Source organism: Microtus ochrogaster, unplaced genomic scaffold (assembly GCF_000317375.1).
Source record: "Microtus ochrogaster isolate Prairie Vole_2 unplaced genomic scaffold, MicOch1.0 UNK60, whole genome shotgun sequence".
In the NCBI taxonomy this organism is placed as follows: domain Eukaryota; kingdom Metazoa; phylum Chordata; class Mammalia; order Rodentia; family Cricetidae; genus Microtus; species Microtus ochrogaster.
In genome coordinates this window covers 33413-52300 of record NW_004949158.1, presented here as the reverse complement: position 1 = coordinate 52300, position 18888 = coordinate 33413, and the positions used below count along the sequence as shown (strand labels likewise).

Genomic DNA, 18888 nt, shown 5'->3' with positions numbered 1-18888 from the left:
AGGCGGATCTCTGTGAGTTCGAGACCAGCCTGGTCTACAGAGCTAGTTCCAGGACAGGCTCCAAAGCCACAGAGAAACCCTGTCTCAAAAAAAAAAAAGAATGGTGGTTGCTAAAAGCGTTTGATAAGTGAACAAGAAATTGAATGGCTAAATGTTCTTTTGTCATCATAGATAGTATAATTAATTTGTCCGTGCCATATTCCAAGATGAAGAACAAGTACTTGGTCAAAAAGTGGAGAGGTGGTTCAGATTAGAAGTGTAAGTTTATAAGAAGAAAGGGAACTTACAGGGCAAAATATCCTTGTATCTGTTTTTCTTGATATTCTTGGGCCGCTGAGCCACAGTTGTAGAGTATGTCTTGTCGGCCTTGTACTTGGTAGACTGCCTCTTCAGCTTCTGTAATACAATTCCAAGAATAATTTTCCAATGGAAGAGGTAAGGGGCCTGGGAAAACAGCTTATGTGGTGAAGTAAGTACTCCCTTGAAAGTAAGAGAACCTGAGTTTGATTCCCAGAGCCTAAAGTCAAGTGTGGACTGGGAGTGGTGGCACATGTCTTTAATCCTAGTATTGGGGAGGCTTAGGCAGACAGATCTTGGTGAGTTTAAGGCTGGAGTGGTCTACATAGTGAATTCCATGCCAGCCAGGGTACCATAGAAAGACCGTGTCTCAAAAATAAAAATAAATACAAAAATTTTTAAAAAGCCAGGTCTAGTGGCTCAAATTGGTAATGCCAGTGCTGGAGAGTTAGAAGCAGGTAGATTCCTGGGGTTCACTGGCCAGTCATCTTAGCCTAATTGGCAAGCCCAAGATCCCAGTGAGAGACCTTGTCTCGCAAGACAAAGTAGATGGCTCTGGAGAAAGACAGCCGAGGTTGCTCTCTGGCCTTCATACATCTGCACATATAACCAAACGCACACGTACACCACATACAGGCTATCCCCATGTGCATGCGTGTGTGTGTGTGCATGTGTGTGTGCGTGTGTGTGCACACACACACAGACACACACACGGAGGGAGATAAGAAGCTACCTCTAGAGAGCTGTCCTCCTCCACTTTTCAGACATTCTGTCTCAACCCTTTTAGCATCATCTGGGTCTAGCTTCTTTCAGGACAGGAAGCCAGGATGGCATAGTCCAGTGACTTTGGAGAAGTGAGAAGATCACGCTGCAGCTGAGTCACAGGCTGTTAAGACTTTGATCTGAAACTGCTAAATATTCAAGAAACCAAATAGCTTCTGAAAGTGAGCTCTGTGTGTGCTCCACCCAAGGAACAGATACCAAGAGTATGAGTTACTTTTTTTTTTTATAGGGTCTATTTGATGTCAACAGGAAAATTATTAATTCCATTCATCTTTTTTAAACTTGTAGATCACTTTTTCTAAGTAGAAATGGAACTTAAGCTAATTAATTATACTCTGTTTACAACTGTCGAAATTTCAGAGATATTAATTCCGAAGCATCTTATATGATTCAAACTTTAAGCCTATTCTTCTAGCAAGTAATAATCTAAGCAGAATCATATTCTTTATGTAGACTATGATCTGAGATAGGTAGGGGCTATCTTAATGTACTTGGACAAGAGTCCTTTGAATGGTAACTCCTTAAACCTGCTCTCACTGTTTTTAGTGTAACACTATAAAACCAAATGTGAGGTCAGAAATGATAAGATATGATAATGTCTCTTTGACTTATGATAGTGTCTCTTTGACTTCTTGTCTAGAATTTATGTAGTCTGAAATTTTATTGCTTTTATAATTAAAAAAAGAAAAATATATGTTCTAGGTTTGGACTTTGTGAGGCCTAACCATTTTGTAAAAGAAGACAGGGAGAAGCATCTCAATAACAAATGGAAAAGCTTAGTGAATTAAAATGATCTTCATTGTTTCCACACTACTTAAGAGAGAGTTGGTCACACAGGAGGGATTAGTTACCTCCTAGCCACTAGACCCTCCACAGTCACTAGATCTTTTCTCTCTAGCTTCTTTTGGAAATGTCTTTCTTCCTCGGCCCTCATCAGGTACATTTTCTTGTTTCTGTTCTTTCTTTGACTCATTGTGCTGGCTAGTTTTATGTCAACTTGGCACAAGCTAGAGCCATCTAAAAGAGGGAACATCCACTGAAAAAAATGCATCCACAAATTCCAGTTGTATGGCATTTTCTTAATTAGTGATTGATGGGTGAGGGTCTAGATCACTGTAGATGCTGCCATCCCTGGGCTGGTGGTCCTGGGTTTTATAAGAAAGCAGACTGAGCAAGTCAGCAAGCAGCATCCATCCATGGCCTCTCCATCAGTCCCTGCCTCCAGGTTTCTGTCCTGTGTGAGTTCCTGTCCTGATTTCCTTCAGTGATGGACTACCGTGAAGAAGTGTAAGCCAAATAAACCTTTTCCTCCCCAACTTGTTTTTGGTTATGGTGTTTCAGCATAGCCATAGTAAACCTATCTAGGACACAACATTCCCACTTGCCCTTATTTCTTACTGGTTCTCTGCTCTCCGCTTTCTAACAAAGAAATACCCAAATCTTTGACTCTCGGCTCTTCCCTTTATATGTTCCCTCTCCCCCTTCCGAGCTAGTCATATACTCTTATAGAGGGCATATAAGTGTTTGCTAATCTATTTACCAACATTTTGTTATATTTTCAGCATCACTTGGATATGTCTCAAATTTCTATATTAAGATTCAGTTTCAAATTAACAACCAGGTCCTAGATATTTTCATATCGATATCTTATTGCATCCTCCGACTCAGTACATTTGAAACTAAACTAAACTTGTGAATGCCGATGGAACTATCTTTATTCCAAGCAATACCACTTTAGGATCCTCCCATCCCACAATTCCCAGCTCAGATACAGTTAGCAGGTTCAGCTGGTTCTTCCCATGCGAGGTCTTGCTTCAGCTTTCTTTCCTGCTGGTTTGGATATGATGCCCCCCTCCCCCTCCCCAAAGGTTCATGCGCTAAAAGTCTTGCTTACCAGCTGATGGGCTTTGAGGAAATGATTGGATTCTGGGAGTTCTGACCTAATCAGTGGATTAAGCCCTTGATGAATTCAGAATATGACTGTATTACTGGAAGGGAGGACTTAACTGAAGGAAATAAGCCACAGGGGCATGCTCTGGAAAGATCTGTCTGTTCCTATCCTCTTTCTGTTGGTCTGTGTCTCTTTGTCTCTGGGGATCCATAAGGTAAGCAGCTTCTCTCCACTACACCCCCACTGTTACCATGTTCCACCTCACCGCAGGCCTACGGCAACTGGGGAGTAGAGCTGTGAGTGAAACCAAATGTTTCCTCCCTTAACTGCATGGTGCATCATCACAGGGACAGAAAGCCTATTAGACACACCTTAGTTCAGACTCTTTCCAACTCCTATAATTCCTCCCTATTGTCACACTATTTCTCTTCTTCAGTCAAATGTATTGGGTATAATTATGTCAATTAATTCAATTTATGCATTGTTAATCTTTCCAATGCTGCTTAAAGTAACTTCAATAAATTCTTTTTACCACTTAGGAAATAAGTTCCAAACCGCTTAGCTAAGAGTTCCATGAGTTAGAACTCAGGCTCACTGTATTTCCCAGAGCTTTCCAATTAAGTCTCTAAAGATGAGATGACTTCTAGATTCTTTCAAGATCTCACAAACTGGTGTCATCGTGTGTAATACGACTTCCTTGAAACTAGGGTGTTCCTTTTGTTGTTCATAAATGTTATGAATCCTCGACACTGCTTTTACATTTTACAACCATGGCTGTGGTCTATTTTGACCCGCAGAGTGAACAAACAAGGAATAAGAAACATATCTCAAGTGAGAGCAACAAAACCCAAAATATCAAGAGGGCTGTTATGACTGTTACTTAGTAGCTTATATTTCATACAATACTTGCACATCAGTAATAAAGATGTACAATTTGTGCAGGAGTTTACTTGAGAAGACTTGTTAAGTGATTTTAAAATGAAAGAGAAAAGGGGAACTCAAAAATAAAGATATAATAGACATACCCCAGCACTCAGGAGAAGGCAGAAGCAAGAGATCTCTGAAAATTCAAGGCCAGCCTGCTCTACAAAGCAAATTTCAGGTGAGCCAGGGCTACATGAAGAGCCACTGCCTAAAGCAACAAAACCAATGGCACATAGAGGAGAGAGATAGAAAAGAGGTATGATAATATAAAATTTTGATCCAACAAATTATCCAAATCTATCATGAGGTGTAGGCAGATTTTTTTTTTGCCCTGACCACCTGCTCCCAAATACACACACCGAGGTTTGCCTACAAAATGAAGGATTCCCAGCTACCTCTCAAGTACCATGTCTGCTTGCAACATGGCCATCTCCTCATCGTGATGAGAAAAGACTGAACCTCTGAAACTGTAAACAAGCCATCACAATTAAATTTCTCCTTATAAGAGTTTGCATTGCCCTGGTGTTTCTTCCCTCAAGGGGAGGACAAAAAACAAAATAAAAACCTTTTTCATTTGCAAAAAAAAATGTGTGGCCAGTAGCTCAGGCTTATTACTGGCTAACTCTTATACTTAAATTAACCCATATTTCTTACCTATGCTTTTTCACATGGCTCATAATTTGTTGCCTCCTCTTCTACACATCCTCCCTTCTCAATGGCTGGCTAGTGTTTCCCTGATCCCGCCTCCTTCGTTCCTACCTTCTCAATGGCTGGCTAGTGTTTCCCTGATCCCGCCTCCTTCGTTCCAGCGTCCTCAGTTTAGTTGTCGCACCTAACTTTATTCTGCTTTGCTCGAGGCCAATCAGCTTCTTTATTAACCAATCAGCTTCTTTATTAACCAATCAGCTTCTTTATTAACCAATCAGCTTCTTTATTAACCAATCAGCTTCTTTATTAACCAACAAGAGTAATACATAGTCACAGTGTACAGAAGGATTATTCCATAGCTATGAGGCTTCAGAAATGGCTCACAGGGCCAGATGTAGTGACCTCATCTGAGGCACTTAGAAGGCAGAACAGGTGGGTCTCTGTAAGTTTGAGGCCAGCTTAGTCTACATACTGAGTTCTAGACCAGCCAAGGCTATATTGTGATCCTGTTTTTTTTTTTTTTTTTTAAAAATTAAATTTGGCTCAGGGTTATTTGGTGGTTATATTAGTCTTCAATGAGAAGGGGGAAAGTGGAGAGCTAAAATTTCAAAACACCACTATCAAATACACAGAATTTAATTAAAGTGATATTTTCCAAATAGGGTAACATAATAAATTATTCTAATAACTTGGTGTATCAGAATATACACTCATTCTAGCCAAGGATTTGAAATAGAGCATCCAGACTGGCCTTGTTTCTTTCTCCACACACACCCGTGTGCATTGCTCCAGTGACTATTCTTTTATTTCTGGGTTTGATAAGACACGGGAAAGCTACTGGGTCCAGACCAGGAACACAGGCAGTTCTTGGAGTCAGTTTTGCACCATCGTGTGAATTCCTATGGATTTCAGAGCCGGAGAGGGCAGGAGATGCTAAACAGCATATTTTTAAATTAAGATGATTATGCTAATGAACTAGCTTGGGAATTTAATTAAGAACATGACACAGACACCTGAAATATTGAGACACCATCAAAGCTTCTGGTGGGCTGGTATAATTGATTGGCAGGCAAATCCGCCTATGGGCAAGCCTGATACTGAGTCTCATCTCTGGGATCTCCACGATGGAGGAGAAAAGGGATTCCTGCACATTGTGCTGTCACCTCCACACACGCCCCTCCCCCACACCCCTCCCCCCACGCCCCTCCCCCAAATACATGCAGTTTTAAAACTCTCTCGCAGGTTCTTCCACTGAGGTTCCACTCCCTCCTCATCTCTCTCTTCTCTTATGTTCCTTCAAAAAGATCGGTTTTTATGTTGCCATAGGTGTTTTTGACTGATAAAAAGAGTCCCTAAACAAGTCTTTCTAGAAGTTTCCAGAGTCAGTACTCTTTGTTGTACTAATTTTATTTGGTTTTGTTTTTTAAAGGACACTCTTTGGGCAAGCTGTCACAGACAAAGGTTATGCATGTGCGTATCGAGGCTTGTTTAATCTTCACTGTGCCCTTTAGAATAAGCTCTTTCTTTTGCTGCTCCTGGAGTCATCTGACCGATGACAGAGGGTGCCGCTCACCTAAGCATGACACAGGAAATACCTACAGAACTGTTAACTTAGGAAGTGTGAAAGACTTTAATTTTTTCCTGTGACGTCTACCTGTGGTCAGAGCACTCTCGAATCCTCACTTCAAATCTTCTCTTCTTGCTAACCCTGAGGCTCCCAGGCTCAAACACAACAGGGCCCCAAACCTGATAAACTCCAACAGAAACAAGGGGAAAGGTCCAGGGTAAAAAGCAGGGCTACCAGGCGTGGTTTAAGGTTTGGGAAGAAAGAATATGTCAGAGGGTCAAAGTAGGGGCTCCTAGTCCCCTGAAAAGCCTGTCAGAGGATAAGATGAAGAAGCCATCAGCCTACGGATCCTGAAATAGGGCGGAAAATGTAGAAAGTAGACTCTGGTGCTTGTGAGCTAACAGTGACTTCCTTTTCTCTGTAGGCCGAGTCTGTCTCAAGAAATGAGAACAGAATGGAGCCCCAGCTCACAGAGTCAAGAGAAGACTCGGTCTTGCGCATGTTTTTCTCAAGTGCTAGTAAATAAATTAAGTCACTGCCAAGAGAAAACAAAGAAAGAAAAACAGAAATCATAAGACTGTAGTATCTTTGGCTTAAAACCTGGTGCTACAGAACAGAACATGCTGAACTCCTTCCACCCACAACCCGTTTCACCTGAGAGATTTTAATGTGACTCTAGATATACAGACATTAAAAAATTAGACATCTAATCAAATACTGACAATCAATTATCAGTTTATTTTTAAAATTCATTAATACATACATTGTGACCCTTTAGTACAGATCTTCATGTTGTGATGACCCCTAACTAAAAAAAATTATTTTCATTGCTACTTCATAACTATAATTTTGCTACTGTTATGAACTGTAGTATAAATATCTGTGTTTTTTGATGATCTAGGTGACCCTTGTGAAAGGGTTGTTTGTTGCCCAAAGATAGTAATAAAGCATATAACGTATTTTGTAAAGAAAAACCTGAATTTTGAACAAATTCTTGAGCTTTCAGAAGCTGTCTTGTCCCTAGGAGGCCTTCTGAACCACCACTTTCATCATAGAGCCCCACGAGTTTCCCCGTGCACACTTAGGCTCCTGCAATTTTTCTTTCCTAGCCAGGACATCAAGAAAAGGATACATGGGCAAGCTTTCTTACATCTCTCTCAGTGCTGTCTGAAATCACCTTGTTAACCACTTCTTTCAAGTAATTTGTCTGTGCCACCCAGGTCATGGTTTCCATCATCTCTTTTCGGGTCAGACAGACCTGAGAGCACGGAGTGTAGATTTTGTTGTTGCAAGTTTTAATAAAACCAATACGAAAGAGGTAAAACTAATGACCATGGGTTGCCTTGCTATTGGCATGAACCTCAGCCATGTTCTACCTTTTTTTTTTTTTTTTTTTTTTTTTTTTTTTTTTTTTTTTTTTTTTTTTTTGGCCATTCATCATATTCCTTCCTGGGTAAGATGCATGCTATGGAAGGTTTTTTTCCTTGAACAGCCTTAGCCTGACTTTCTAAAGGCAGCTTTATCGTTCTGCGGGTCAGCAAGGCTCACTTCCAACACAGGACTCTCAGGGCCCGCAGATATGGATGTGGGTCCCTGTGATCAGTGTTTCTCCAGGTCCCACTGCTGAACACAGCTGCTGCCGTCACATCGTGCCAATCATTGCCAGAAAACGCGTCACTTTCTTCTCTGCTCCCCTTTTAAGGCCTTTTGGAAGGCACTTGTTCTTGCCAACCTTCCCAGTGCTACTCAGCAAAAGAAATCTTAATATTTATTAAAGATGAAAAGCAAGCCTTTCATACTAATGGGATGTATGTACTGGCTTATTTTTGCATTAAAAAAAATAAATTTTGGGTCTTCTGGTCTCTTTGGCCTCGGCAGCAGAAGCAAGATGATAAAAGGAACGTCATCCTTTGGAAAGCGTGGCAACAAAACGCACATGTTGTGCCGCCGCTGTGTGGCTCTAAGGCCTACCACCTTCAGAAGTCTACCTGTGGCAAATGCGGCTACCCTGCCAAGTGCAAGGGAAAGTATAACTGGAGTGCCAAGGCTAAGAGACACTACCAGAACTGGGCGGATGAGGCACCTAAAAATTGTCTACCAAAGATTCAGACATGGATTCCGTAAAGGGACAATCCCTAAACCCAAGAGGGCAGCTGTTTCAGCATCCAGTTCATCTTGAGGATTTCAATCTGTCATAAAATAAATGTTCTGGTTTCCAAAAAATAAAAAATAAATAAATTTTGGGGCTGGCAAGATGGCTTGACGGGTAAAAGCACCTACTGCCCATTTGGCAGCCTGAGTTTGATTCCTACATGCTAAAAGCAGAAAACCATCTCCTGAAAGTTTACCTCTGACCTCCACATACTCACAACATTTGCTACACACACGCGTGCGCGCACACGGGCACACACACACACACATGCACACACACATACACATGCACATGTAAAGATTTAGATCTTGACTGAGTATTTGATACCACAGAACAAAGCAACTTCAATGTTTTCAGAGTTGAGAAATATTTTGATTTCTAATTAGCAGATCCAAGAAAGCCACTTCACATAAGTAGATAGTGTGAAAATGGTGAAAGTATATTCAGGGTTATGTCAGAAAATTTTGGAAATTCTATCCTAATCTCAAATCAAAATTGAATTAATGAATATTTTTAATGAAGCTCAATCAGCAACTCAGACCTCAATTTTTAAAACAAATGTTATAACATGAAATAATCCAAAGATATACTTATCTGACACATAGGCAGAGGAACGATGATAGAAAATATTAAGTTGTTGTTTTCCATACTTAAACCATCATGTTTTTAAGAACCCAGAAAACCTTGTGTGTATAGTTGTACACACAGATGAAATGTACATACAGATGAAATGCAGTTCATTGGAAAGAGTCAAATCAGAGCAGAGGATTTCCAGCAGTGTTTGTTGGTATTGCATGGCTCGCTTGCAGGGTCGGGGCAAACTGAGCCCCTAAGTTGTTTAGAGCCGAGACTGCGGGAAAAGTGGCACCGAGCAATGCCGGTATGTACTTGAATCTGAATCAAATGTTGGCTGTTTGGAGTTAAAAAATCTGTTCTTGCCAAATTTTTTATGACTCAGTTCAGCTACATGACCCAAATTTAAGAAGCCAGCATACAGAAGGCATAGCAGATGTTGTATTTTGGAGAGAGAGAGAAAGAGAGGGAGAGAGAGAGACTTGGCCCTTGTCTACTAAGGGGAGAATGGAACCAGAGTTTGTCTGTCTCTAGAGCTCTGCAAGGTTGCTTCTCAGTGCCTTGTGAATGCAGATGGTTTACCAAGATTGAAACCGAGAAAGCATGAGTACTAAGGAATGGAGTCAGCTTAGACCTCTGCAGTCCGCGGACAGGGCTATTAGCAATAGGAATGGATGATGCGGCTGGCCCTGAGTAGACATAGTCATTGGGAACAAGACAGGCGAGGGTGTTCCATTGCACTGGCTAAGGGAGCAACTGAGTAGGCGACAGTCAAACTGGAACTAATAAACCAAGAAGTTTAAATTAGGTATGAATGAAGATATGAGAAAATGGCAAGAGGTATGTCAAAACTATCCTGGGAACAACTGAAGACACGAGACTAGATGTTCCTGAGCAAATGGCTGGAGATGGAGTTAGGAGAAACCAGCTTCAGAGATAAATACGTTTATTCTGCTGCTGGTGGGGAAAAAAAACCCAACAACAGCAACCCTGCAAATTGATAAATGCAACAATTTACTTCAGTAAAGGCTCATTGGTATGCTCGTGTGACAGGCTCATGCTCATGAGTTGTTTCAATTCAACAAACGCTCGAGCACTTGCTGTGCAAGGGGTCCTGTGCCCATGGCCACTTGCTTAGCATCATTACTGTAAATACACATTTTCAAAGCCTGCAATATACAGAGAATGACTAGGCTCTGATGTAGCTGAGCACCTGAGTGGTAGAGCCTTTGCTTAGAAAGGGCGAGGTCCTGGATTTGTCAGTCTGTATGTGTGTAATAAAGACAGACTCACAGCCAGGTCAGGATGCGCAAGCCTGTGGTTCCGCTACTTTCCTGGGGCGGGGGATCTGAGGCAGGAGTATTGCAATGTCTGCTTGGGTAACTTAGTGATACCCTGTCTCAAAATTTAAATAAATAAATAAATAAATAAATAAATAAATAAATAAATAAATAAGGAAGAAGAAAGAAAAGAAGGGCAAGCTAGGGTAAAAGAAAAATAAAACTTCTTTGGAGACCAGCAAAGCTACAATTTGCTCTGTGATGATTCAAACAAGGGAGCACCAGCTGTGTTGTTTGGTTTTCATGAACTCAATACAAGCTAAAGTCATTTGGGAAGAGGAAGCCCTGACTGAGAAAACACCTCCATCGGACTGACCTGTAGGCAAGTCTGAAGGGCATTATTATTATTATTGTTATTATATTATTTTATTAATGTCTGGCGTGGGAGGGCCCAGTGCAGTGAGGGCAGTGCCACCCTGGGCAGGTGGTCTTGGGTTGTGTAGCAAAGCAGGCTGAGGACACCATAAGGGCAAGAGAGGAAGCCGCATTCCTCCCTGGCCTCTGCTTCAGTTCCTGCTTTGAGTTCCTAACCTGCCTTCCCTGAAAGTTGGAATGTGACAATGAAATTTAAGCTAGATTAAACTTTCCTCTCCAAGCTGGTTTTGGTCAGTGTTTTATCATGGTAACAGGAAAGCAAGCTAGAACACCCAGTGGCTGCTGGACAACTCTCAACACTCTCTCTATGACCGCAGCAAGAATTGCATCTACGGAGCCTTGACAGAAATTACAACAGTGACTACACATGCACAAAACTGATAAGCTTTTCCATAAGACACAAGACATTTGATAGAATTTCATCTACATACAGTTCAAAAACATTTTTAAAAAAAAGTAAAAAAAAAAAAGAAAAAAAAAGTTTAAAAACTATTGTTTAGCCGGGCGGTGGTGGCGCACGCCTTTAATCCCAGGAGGCAGAGGCAGAGGCAGGCAGATCTCTGGGAGTTCGAGGCCAGCCTGGTCTACAAGAGCTAGTTCCAGGACAGACACCAAAGCTACAGAGAAACCCTGTCTTGAAAAACCAAAAAAAAAAAAAAACCTATTGTTTAGTGGAATACGTAAAGCAATGCAGAAAACCCAAAATGTATTCAGAGAGTGTTGGCTTCTATCTTCTGCGGGGGGGGGGGGTGTAATTATTTAGAAGAGCACCCAGGGGCTTTCTGTGCAGTGGGCATTCGTGTGTGAGTGTGTCTGTCCATTCAGACAGGGTCTCTCATAGACCAGGCTGAAAATAAGCTTGAACTCCTTCCTCCTCTACCCCCCAAATGCAGGGAATACAGGTTTATACCACCGAGCCTATTTCTTTGTGTGGTCCTAGGTATTAAACCTAGGGCTTCCTGTCTGCTAAGCAGCCATTGGACCACCTGAGCCACATCTCTAGCCCCAGCAATCCCATTTCTTGATCTGAAGAACACATATGCCTTCTTTATTACTAACTATGAAGTTGGTGCCATGTGGAAAGCACTTATTGTCTAGATGTTACCCTTTAGAGCTCTCAAAAACTTAAATCATTAAGGCCAGTGGATCACTGGACGCAGGAGTTGAGAGCAAAGGGCACAGGTTGTGATATTAGACAATACATTTGAAATTTTAGTTCGATGACTGTGAGTCAAGTTATTGTTTTGTGAGTGTGTGGTGCTGGGGACTTGAACTCAGGGCCTTGAGTGTGCTAGGCAGGCACTCTGTTGCTAAGTTGACAGCTGAACTGTTTATCTTTAAACTTTTCTAAATTACATTTATTTACTTGTTTATTCAGTAGGGGGTAGGGTGTGTGTACCATGGCATGTGCATAGAGGTCAGAGGGCAACTTGCAGGAGTCAGTTCTGTCTTTCTACCACGTGGGTTCCAGGCATCGAACATAGGTCGTCAGGATGGTCAGCAGCCGCCTTTACCTCCTGAGCCATTGTGCCATTTTGGAACTATATGTCATTTTGGAAACTGTTAAATATTGTAGAAATCATGGAGGGAACCAATACTATCAGAATGGGGTATGAACATTGCCTTCGTGAGGTTTCAATCTGATAAGGAAGCAGTAATCACACAAAGATTAAAATTGGAATTGTAGTCAGTGCTATAAAAAGTATAGATCATATTAACAAGAACCTATCACAGATGATTTGATCTATTTAGGTAGATCAAGAAGGGCCCTTGAGACTGGAGAGAGAGCTCAGCAGTTGAGAGCACTGGCTGGTCTTCTAGAGGACCCAGGTTTGAATCCCAGCTTACAACTGTCTGTCATTCCAGGCCCGGGAGATACATTCTATTAGAGTGTAATAGAGCCCAACACTGGTTCCCATGGGCACCAGGATGCACCTGGTGCACAGACATACATGTAGGGAAAATATCTATTAAAATGCATTTAAAATAATTTTTAAAAAGAGGAAGTTTTCTCATGGCTGAAGACATAGCTCGATGGTAGAGCACTTACCCAATATGTGTCGGACTCTGGGTTCAGCCTTCACCATCATGAGAGGAGGAAGAGAAAGAGGAGAAGAGAGAGAATGCAAAAGAAGCTTGTCTAGGACATGATCATCAAATGGAAATCTCAGCAAGCCTTGGATCTAGCCAGGTTAAGAGGACCGCAGGATTGGGGAAGGCAAGAGGAAGCACACAGCATGCACTGAAAGTATACTGCATTCGGTTAGTCCTGGCGCTAGGAAAGGACATAAGCAGTGTGGCACTTTCACCTGCTGTCACAGCAGGCCTGCCACATCAGCTATGAACATTGTACCCTTATACCTGACCAAAGCAGAAGCTAGGACCAAGGTCAGCGAGATAGCTCATACATAAGGCTATCTGGACCCACATGGTGGAAGAAGAGAACTCTCCCAAGTTGTTCTCTAACTTCCACACTCTTGCCGTGGTACATGCTTGTGTGTGACCACACACACACACCATGTTATTTCTTTAAACGTAAAAAGAAAGAAGGATCTGGAAAGATGGCTCAGCAGTGAAGAGGGCTTTACTGTTTTTGCTGAGGACCAAGATTCAGTTCTAGGCGCCCACACAACCCCCAGTAACTCCAGTTCCAAGGAATCCAATCCTCTCTTCCGGCCTCCACAGGCACTGGGCAGGCACCAAACTGCATATATATGCGTGCAGGCAAAACAACATTCATACACATAAAATATAAATCTTTCTTTAAAAGAGGAGATTAAAGGTGTGTGCATGGTGGCACACACCTTTAATCCCATCACATAGGAGGCAGAGGCAGGCCAATCGCTGGGAGTTTTGGGGCCAAGCCTGGTCTACATAGTGCATTCCAGGCCAGCCAGGGCTACAAAGTAAAGCAACAATAATAGTAATTTAAAAACCCCAACAAAATAGAAGTCAGGACTGAAATCTGAGCCAAGGGACTAGGTTTCGTTTCTTCGGTTTCTGTTTTGGAGGGATCGCTACACAGAAGTCTGTATGCCGTTTGATTGACGCTACCAGGCTAGTTAGCAGCAGCTTCATGTCACAGAATTGGTTCTGAAATCTCAGAAACACAAGTCCTGAGGAACCATCAAGAGCTTAAGATGGACTGTGGGCAGCAGTCAAGTGGAAAACCTCCCATTTGATGGCAGCATTTCCCTGGGCCAAGCTGGGCCACTTCCCAATGCCTCCCCTCCCGATGCTATTTTTCTGGTGTCTCAGTTGAGCCTTTAGGTGGGGCTGAGGGTGAAGCTCTTGTTTTTCCACTGGAGGTCATGAGTCAGTGAACAGTGAGGTTCCACTTAATCACCACCCCAAAACAAGGCTCTTAAAAATCAGGAGCAAAAAGAGCAAGGAAATGATGACTATAAAGCCAGGACAGTGATTTGCCCTTGAGTGGGGTGGGATGGGTGGAGAGGTCTGCCGGGGAAGGGGGGGTCTTTTGGAGTTTGACAGTACTGTAGTTCTTGATCTAGGTGGTGACTGCATTGGCAATGGCTCCTTTTCACTAAATCCACACTTTTTATGTAGTTTTCTAAATATATATGATAGTTCAAAATTACAAGCAGCTAAAAAAAATATAAGCTGTATAAAGTTCTTAAGCCGAGGAAAATATAATCAGGTTCATATCATTAAGAGACTACTTGGGGCCAGGCATGGTGGCGCACGCCTTTAATCTCAGCACTCAGAGGCAAAGGTAGGTGGATCTTTGAGTTCATCGCTAGTCTGGTCTATAGAATGAGTTCTAGGCAGCTAAGGCTACGTAGTGAGACCTTGTCTAAGAAAATTAGCTAAAAGTGGGACAAGGCCTTTAGAAGCAAAGAAAACAGTCAGGAGGTGGCTGCCATGATTTGGTGAAAGATTATGGCAATCTCTACAATGGGTTAAAATACAGAGAAACAATCTGCTGTTTTGAAAAATACAACCAAAGTAAAACAGAGGCTGGCGCTGCCACTCAGCTCACATTTTTCCCTCTATATCTTCGTAAATTGATTCAAGAACAACAGTCAAAGGCAACCAGCTATCTAAGCAGACATATGGGCAACTCTACCCTGTGGTAAATCTACCCTGAGGACTTGTGGCAGAAAGAATACATTTTCATGACACATATGAAAGTTGAGCTGGTATAATATGTTAGCATCAAAGTTGAGCTGCTATATGCTAGCCTACAGTGATATCTAATCATGAAACCCGTTCAGTAAAAACGTCAATAGAGTGTTTTCTCATCTAATATCTGGTCCTAGAATACTAGCTCTGGAAGGCAAAGATATTCTGTTCACTATTGTATCCTAGGGTGAAGAAAAAAAGTTAGTATACAGTAGGTGCTCAATAAATATTACTGAATGATATCTTTTTTGAGACACAGTCCCTCTAAGTTGCATGGGCTAGCCTTGAACTCACAATCCAACTTATCTCAGCCTTCCAAGTAACTAGGACTCTAGGCACCTTCACAGTCCCTTGTTCACTTAATTGTTGTACTATCACAATAATTCAATGAGAGTAGATGAGAAATATATTATTTTCCTCATTTTGTAAGTTAGAAAATAAAGATTTTCTTCATTTTTTTTCTCAATTCAAAGCTGAAGGGCTACGGTTTAACATCCTTAGATAAACTACATAAAATGTGTGACCAACTGGAAGCATTTCAAAACTCATCAGGTTGGTGTGGGGGTGCATGCGCCTTTGACCCCAGCCATCAGGAGGCAGAGGCAGGAGGATGTCTGTGAGTTCAAGGCCAAGCCTGATCTATACAGACAGTTCCAGGCCAAACAGAGCTACATAGTGATACAACAAAAAGCAAGCAAAACAGAAAGTCAAAAACATGTCAGGTCTGTCAGGTCCCGCGCTCCCCCATGGAGCCGCCCAGCTTTCACTGGGTTGGCAGCTACAGCTCCCCTCGAGGGAACTCACTGCCTTTGGGATAACCAGGTCCACCTGCTACCAGGCTGCCTCGCACTCCACGTCCCTCACGTGTCTCTATTTCCCATTCTAACCAGTTCACTTCTCCAAACAATAGAAGTTAAAGAAACCCAGTGAGCGCCAAAAAAGGAAACCACTTGTTGTAGTAACCAACTTGTCCTTAACAAAGGGAAAGGAGAAAAAGGTGTCAAATGGTAGTTTTGGTGGTCTTCAAAAACCTGTCATCCAAATGGTATTCTAGATGGCAGTCTAAAAATACCACACTACATGGAAAGTTCCTCTTAGTCTCTTTCTTTTTGGTATCGGTTAAAATTAGTAATTTGAAGCATAAATCATAACTCAAATGCTTTCTCCAGATGCTCAAAAAGTATTAGTATTCATATATCTGTTTAGACCTTCTACAGGATTGATAAACTCAAAAGAACTAGCAAACACAACATTAAAACCAACATACCTGGAAAAACGCTGAACCCACAGCTATAATAAAAGTCAGAGAAGTTATGTTTTTAGCTTGTCTTCACCCACCCACCCCTTCTACTCCAAGCTCTGATGTTCACTTTGTCCCTACAGCAATCCGGCTTCGGCAGGTTAGACACAGCAGACCGTTAAACGGTGTATCTAACTCCTCTTAAAAAAAACATCACAGAACTCACCAGAAATTCATTGGCAAATTCCTCACTGTTATTTTTCTTTTTCTGGGCCTCATTCAGTAACCGCTGCAGAATTTCTCTTTGGTCCATACCGCAGAGCAAGAGTCTGTGAGAGAATTAAGGGAGGGCATGTCAAATGTGTGTCATGGCCAAGACACCACCGAGAAGCTGCTGCCACCGCCTGAGCACAGCACGCTGGAGGCTGTGGTTTACTGACTTCATCACAAGCCCTAGAGGAAATTAGTGCGAAACAAGCTTCTGTGGTCACACAACAAAGCCCTCATCTCCCTCCAGGGCCCTAGTGCCTTCCTTTCTCAACAAAGAAATTTGGCTACAGTTCAAATGTAACAAACAAGAGGCTAACCAGAACCTTAAACTGTGGTCTGCTTAGCTCAGAGACTGTTCCACTCCCCCACCTTCAAACAGCAGCCCCCTCTCTTGCTGCTTCCCAGAGAAAAGGCAGAAACACGGCTCTATAGGGTAAGGGTGAGTTCACCCTTTCCACGTTCCCCGTGAGCAGAAAGGCCTGGGTGACACCCGTCACCGCTCTGCAGGAAAGGAGACAGACACTAGAGTTACCTGTCTTCTACCTGGACTGTTCTCCCCAAAGCCAGAGCAGGCAGTTTGGTTCCAAACCTGTCAAGCCTCCCATGCAAACATCACATTTTCTTTTAGAGGAAGCAAAGTCAACTGCCTCTGACAGGCAGCCTCCTCCAGGGCTGGGGAAACACTGGCCCCCATTAAGGGAAGTGTTGGTCTCTGTACCTCTGCAAACCTGTAATAGCTTTGGTCCTTATTTGGGTTCGGAACATAAACACGAGGAACACCGCTCTATACGGGATAAGAAGCCCTGGAAGGCCGTAGGCACAATATCCCCAGAATGCACTGTTAGGAAATAGTCAAGGAACAAAAAGGAACTAAAACTAAAATTTACCTTGCTGAAAGTAATACAGATTCTAGGTCAGAAAGTCTCAGGAGACTTGAGCGTGGCAGCGCAATCTGGAGTCCTCGCTACTCAGGAGTGTCACCCAGGTAGCTGGAGGATCAGTGAGTCTGGGAGTCTGAGACACCTGGGCAACAAAGCAAGACCTCTCTCTCCCTCAAAAGCTGAAGATAGACAGAGAGAAAGAGAGAGAAGAGAAGAGAAGAGAAGAGAAGAGAAGAGAAGAGAAGAGAAGAGAAGAGAAGGAAAGGGAAGAGGAGAGAGAAAAAGAGAGAGAGAACCTAAAGAACGGATTCCCATGAAGTCATTTTGACATTTTTATCCTACAGCCGTGGTCTTGGAAAAGATCCTGTTTCAGGAAGCCATCCCGTACTCACGGCCCCTGGGCCTTGGCAGGCAGGCTGCTAAAGCTTCCTCATTCTCTGTTTGCATAAATTCTCTCTTCATGGGTACGAATCCACCCAAGGTCTAACTCGGTGTGAAAACAGCCCCAAACAAATATATCATCTCTAAAGGAGGAAGTTCAGCAAAGAGTATGTTACAAAATTAGTCTCAAGTATGGAAACTGGGAAAGGTGCAGGTTGGACTTCCTCAGTTGGAGACACCGGCAGTCCTTTCTGGTTCTGCATTAGTCAAACCCCCTTCAGAAAAATCATGATGCTTGCACACAAAACATACTGCATTCTCTCAGTTGAGCCCTTGGTAGGCAACTTGAAGTTAATATTCCACATAAAGAAATTTCAGTTGTAGTTCACATAAATTAAAATGAACCATTTTTCTTGAGCAATAGTTCCTGAGGATATTGCAATATCTCCCAGATAATCCTCATCTGGCATTAAAAGGAAATTTCTTGCCACTGTAAATAACGCAATATTTGACTATTTTAAAACATACAAAATTTGCGGAAATTTTATTTTTAAAAAGAACACAAAATTCTTCAGGGCATAAGTATATGTTTGGCGCACCAGCGCTCAGGAAGCTAAGACAGGAGAATCACTACGAGTCCCAGGACTATATGAACCGCATACCAAGCCCCGTCTCAGGAATAAAATAAAATGCTTTTAAAATTCCAAGTTAACTACAAATTAAAATTACAGAATTGTATGAAATTTAAGCCAGACACAAAAAGACAAGTATTATTTTTTCTCAAATGGGAATTTAGTTTTAAATCTGTGTGTGTGTGTCCCGCATGAAAATAGAAAGAGGACCATGAAAAGGGAGGAAGAGATCTTTTTAAAGTGTGTTTATTATTATATATTAGTCATACGTATACAGATTATATTATGACATTTTCATATTGTACTTAATGAATTCTGATCACATTCTCTGCCCATCCACCCTGTTGTCCTTTCTTGTCCCCTCTCACTCCTAACCCCTTTCCTCTCCCCAACTGTCCCCCCAACTTCCACTTTATGTCTTTTTTTATGTTTTTAATCCCAGTGAGTTTCTTTGGGCTGTTTACAGGAGCCGTCGTAGCTTACCAGGGTCTGCTTACGGAAGAAAATGCTCTCTTCCCCATTAACTGTTAACTGCGGATAAGTCTTCAGGTTGGGGCCACATGGGACAGAGTGCTGGCATACTCAATCCTGTGCAAGTAATACAGCATCTATGAGTTCAAGAGTACAGCACCCAAGTCCCACTCAGAAACCAGCACTCCACACCTCCTCAACCCCGTGTCTACGGGGTTCCTATATGCTTTCTGCCCCTTTGGTGATGTTTCCGGACGGTCTGCAGTAGAGTGGCGAATGGTGGTGTAGATGTCCCATTTACTGCTCAGCACTCAACAGTT

General features: G+C 42.3%; 1 protein-coding gene across 1 annotated transcript in view; it reads right to left on the bottom strand.

The window, feature by feature from the left end:
* The window catches only part of Ptpn22 (protein tyrosine phosphatase, non-receptor type 22), a 54540-nt gene extending 35892 nt beyond the window's left edge, over positions 1-18648 (bottom strand). Inside the window, exons 1-3 of the mRNA XM_013354683.2 lie at positions 18581-18648; positions 16160-16262; positions 288-396 (exon numbers count right to left, since the gene is read on the bottom strand). Of these exons, the coding sequence (XP_013210137.1) occupies positions 288-396; positions 16160-16246 (196 nt within the window). The 5' untranslated portion in view covers positions 16247-16262; positions 18581-18648. The remainder of the gene's footprint in view (positions 1-287; positions 397-16159; positions 16263-18580) is intronic.
* Between the last annotated feature and the right edge of the window lie 240 nt (positions 18649-18888).